The sequence below is a fragment of the Cariama cristata genome, unplaced genomic scaffold (genome assembly GCF_000690535.1).
Source record: "Cariama cristata isolate BGI_N322 unplaced genomic scaffold, ASM69053v1 scaffold20183, whole genome shotgun sequence".
NCBI classification, from domain to species: domain Eukaryota; kingdom Metazoa; phylum Chordata; class Aves; order Cariamiformes; family Cariamidae; genus Cariama; species Cariama cristata.
In genome coordinates, this window is record NW_009609190.1 from 238 (window position 1) to 3,645 (window position 3,408).

At 42.2% G+C, this 3,408-nt stretch overlaps 1 protein-coding gene across 1 annotated transcript in view; it reads right to left on the reverse strand.

Annotated features, from left to right (window-relative positions):
- Positions 1 to 231: 231 nt before the first annotated feature.
- Positions 232 to 3,408, reverse strand: part of CCDC109B (coiled-coil domain containing 109B) — a gene marked incomplete at its 3' end in the record, with an annotated part of 13,593 nt that continues 10,416 nt past the window's right edge. The window contains exons 5-7 of the mRNA XM_009697464.1: positions 1,646 to 1,750; positions 1,285 to 1,445; positions 232 to 435 (exon numbers count right to left, since the gene is read on the reverse strand). Coding sequence (XP_009695766.1) covers positions 232 to 435; positions 1,285 to 1,445; positions 1,646 to 1,750 — 470 coding nt within the window. The remainder of the gene's footprint in view (positions 436 to 1,284; positions 1,446 to 1,645; positions 1,751 to 3,408) is intronic.

Genomic DNA, 3,408 nt, shown 5'->3' on the forward strand with positions numbered 1-3,408 from the left:
TTACAGGTAGTAGTTATGCTCAGTAGCTGGCCTGCAGTTCATGTGTAACAGCACCTGGCTTGATTTTGCAAAATGTAACGTTCGTATGCAGCCCCATTAGAGATCAAACAAGTCCCTGTCTGATGGCAAGGATACTTACTGAATTATATTTTCATCAGAGCCCAAACATGATTTTCAGAGTCAGTTTTCCTCCTTTATAATACTCCAGACATTTACAAAACAAGGGCTTACCTGTTTAGTAAGAACAAAGTAGGCGTAGAAAGCCATGGCACTCCCGTAAGTGATGAAGTACGTGACCGGCTCCATGATGTCCCACGAATACACCCACCACGTGAGCCACGCCAATGCTCCCCCCTGTGTGGACATCAGAGCTAAGCCAACCCATAGGAGCCTGGAGGTCTTTGCATCCGCACTGTCCGTGATTCTGGCTTTCATCTAAGGAAAAGAAATACAGAAACCTGTTCAAGTAAACAGGAGTGCTCATCTGATGAGCAGCTCCTCAACTATGTTTTCTCCTGCTGGGCTGGATCGTTTTTCAGGATCTTTTCCTGACTCCTCTTACTGAATTACCCTGCTGAGAAAGAGAAGAACTGAAATCCAAGGGCAACAAGATTTCCTGGCTGTTGTGCACCAAGAAATCCTGCTCTTAATCTCCCCTTCCCACTACTAGGCATTTACGTCTACTGGATTTCCATTTATCACTCAAGGCAGCTCTAGTTAATGCTGAGGCTGGTCCTCACAAAGCGGGTCTGAAGCCAAGGGAAAGTTTGTCCACTTTGTCAGGCTCTTTCTGGCTTCCTCCCTTCATGTTGAGTTGGCTTAGCCTGCCCTAGATCAACACTCATACCTTCCCTCCTTGGGTTCTGGCAACCATCAATCCAAACAATTTGCCTTGCTGCCTTGGTGACAGAGAAAACCCTAGCCTAAGCCACAGATGATTTCCACCTTACTATTCTGTTTTCTGTAATGAGTATTCAGAACTCGTACAGCCACAGGTGACTACGTGGACTTTCAGTCCCAATACCGGCCATGCTGAGGCTTGTTCACGACAGCTTTCTCCACGTGTTGGGGTTTCTACCCAGGGAATGTGCATAGCAGGAAGGAAAAAGAACTGAATTGAAAACAATTTGAATTATATTTGAACTGACCCTCATTTACATAACAAACAAAACAGACACACCCTAGCCATTCATGCTGATTTTCTTCTATCACAGGACTTACTCTTGATGAAAGGAAATGCTTTTGAGTTTTTTTTAAAAAAAAAAAGTAACTCCACTTTCCAACCTGTTCAAGAGGCAGCAGCTCTTCCTTCAGATGGTCCAGTTTCTGTAGCAATTCTCTCTCTTTCCTGATCTGGTGATTTTCTAAGTGTAGAGCCACAAACAGTCTGTGAACCAAGGATTTGATATCTTCCATTTCAGTGGCATGCTCACTACTCAGCTTATCTGAAAAGAAACTGTTTGTCATATAAAACATTTCAAGAACCCACCCTTCTTCATTCTCTCCCCACCTCCAACCCCAAAAAGCCCGACCATCCAATGCTAAAAACAAGAAAGAGAAATTCCTTTCTCCAGACAGGTTCCAGTTTTCTGAGACTTCTCTTGCCTTTCACAAGATAATCAAAGTTATTAAGCATCGCTCTTACCTTTTACAGGAGGTGACACACTGTATGCTGTTTTGTTGATAACAAGTTTAAAGTCATTCATCAATAAGACTTCCATCAACGTTGCATCAGAGACCTTGCTACCATCTGCAGAAGAAAGATTTAAGTTCTAAATCATTTATCATATGGAATCTTAAATACAAGCTGATAGCCCTTTGGAAAAGTGCTAAAGAGATCTTTTATTAATAATGTTTGGAAGGGAACTGTACTTTTAGTAGATCTGGTAACTGATACTAAAGAGCAAGCAAGAACACATCAACACAAAGTGTGTCCCTGAATGCTTTCTCTGGCAGTTTAATTCGAACTTGTCACAACTATGAGCAGACTGCATTTTCTTGTGTTCTGATTACAATTAGAATCAACACATTGGGAAGGAGAGAGCAGAAGAAAAAGAAGTCTTGCATAAAACACCAACAAATTGCAACATGAAAGATATGCATTTTTGTTTCTCCATACACACGCAAGTTTGCATCTTCACTAAGACAAAGAGTTTTGGGAAATTAAAAGACCTTCAAAGAACTCATCTTCAGTTATAGATTTAGGTCTTTCCTTAAACAGGCTCTTCTAGCCAAAAGGACCAATTCTTGTCAGTAGTGGTGTTCAGATTTTTATTAATGGTACTTCAGATCACCCTGTGTCACTCCCAGTTGTGACTGGGAGTTAAGAAGTAGATAGCTAGATGTCACCGTTTAAGGCTGGGCCGGCAACTGGCCAGTACAAGGCAGACCAGGAGCCACAGAGACATTAGTCTAAAAAGCTCCAGAGAACCCTTTTCTACTTTTCTTTTTTATGCAAAAATTTACATGAATACTACCCCATCAGCAACAGGCTGAGAGAAAAAAAAAAAGCACCAAACAAAACATATCTATTTTAAATGACTTAAAATCAGAGACAAGGGGGCAACTGTGACATTCAATCAGGAAAGCTGGTTGTTGAAGATTTTATCCTGCTATTACATTTGTTCCTTCTTTTCATTCCCTCTCTACCATTTTTCTTTGCCAAAGGCCCTTTTACCCAAAAGGCAGTGTTTGTGTCCGCCTAGAGCTTAGAAGAGATCTGCACTGGTAGATGGACCACAACTTCAATATATGAAAATGCTCTCATCCAACAGCATGGACACACTGCGGCCCTTCCCGGGTGTTCTCAACACAGCAGATCTTGCAAGATTAGTGCTTTCTGATTTCTGGGTAACAGGAAAAATAGCTGCACCCCTATGAGAAATGGATCCCTTCCTATTCTACATTCAATACACAAGGGGGGAATGTAATCTAAAACTTCTGCTGTGTGAAAGATCTGTTTTGGCCCATCTCTGCTTTTTGTTTCCCCCGTTTAAAGGGGCCTGAAGTTTGTAAATAAACTCTTTTCTTTAGTATATGACTACTCTTCCTGCCTGCTGGCTTTCATATCTGCTTATCTCACCGTCCACCGCAGCCAGGAAGCAAAGGAACACATCACATCCTGCAGGGAGCTTTTTAAGCATTTAAGCAAAAAAGGCTTTTCAAAAGAAATGCCAAATAGGCTTTTTGTTCTGGATGGGATACAACATCGATTTATTAACCTGTCCAACCTTTTATTAACTGAAAAGCAGAAAAGACACTGAAAAGGAGCTCTGGAGTCATTAGGAGCAACAGTGGATCCCCAGAGCTGTCACTGGCCCAAGTCTGGCAGATCCCAGAGTCACCCAGTAAAACCAGTTCCCCCAGGGGGTTCAGATGCCCCAAGAACCCCAGGAGCAACAGCCCACT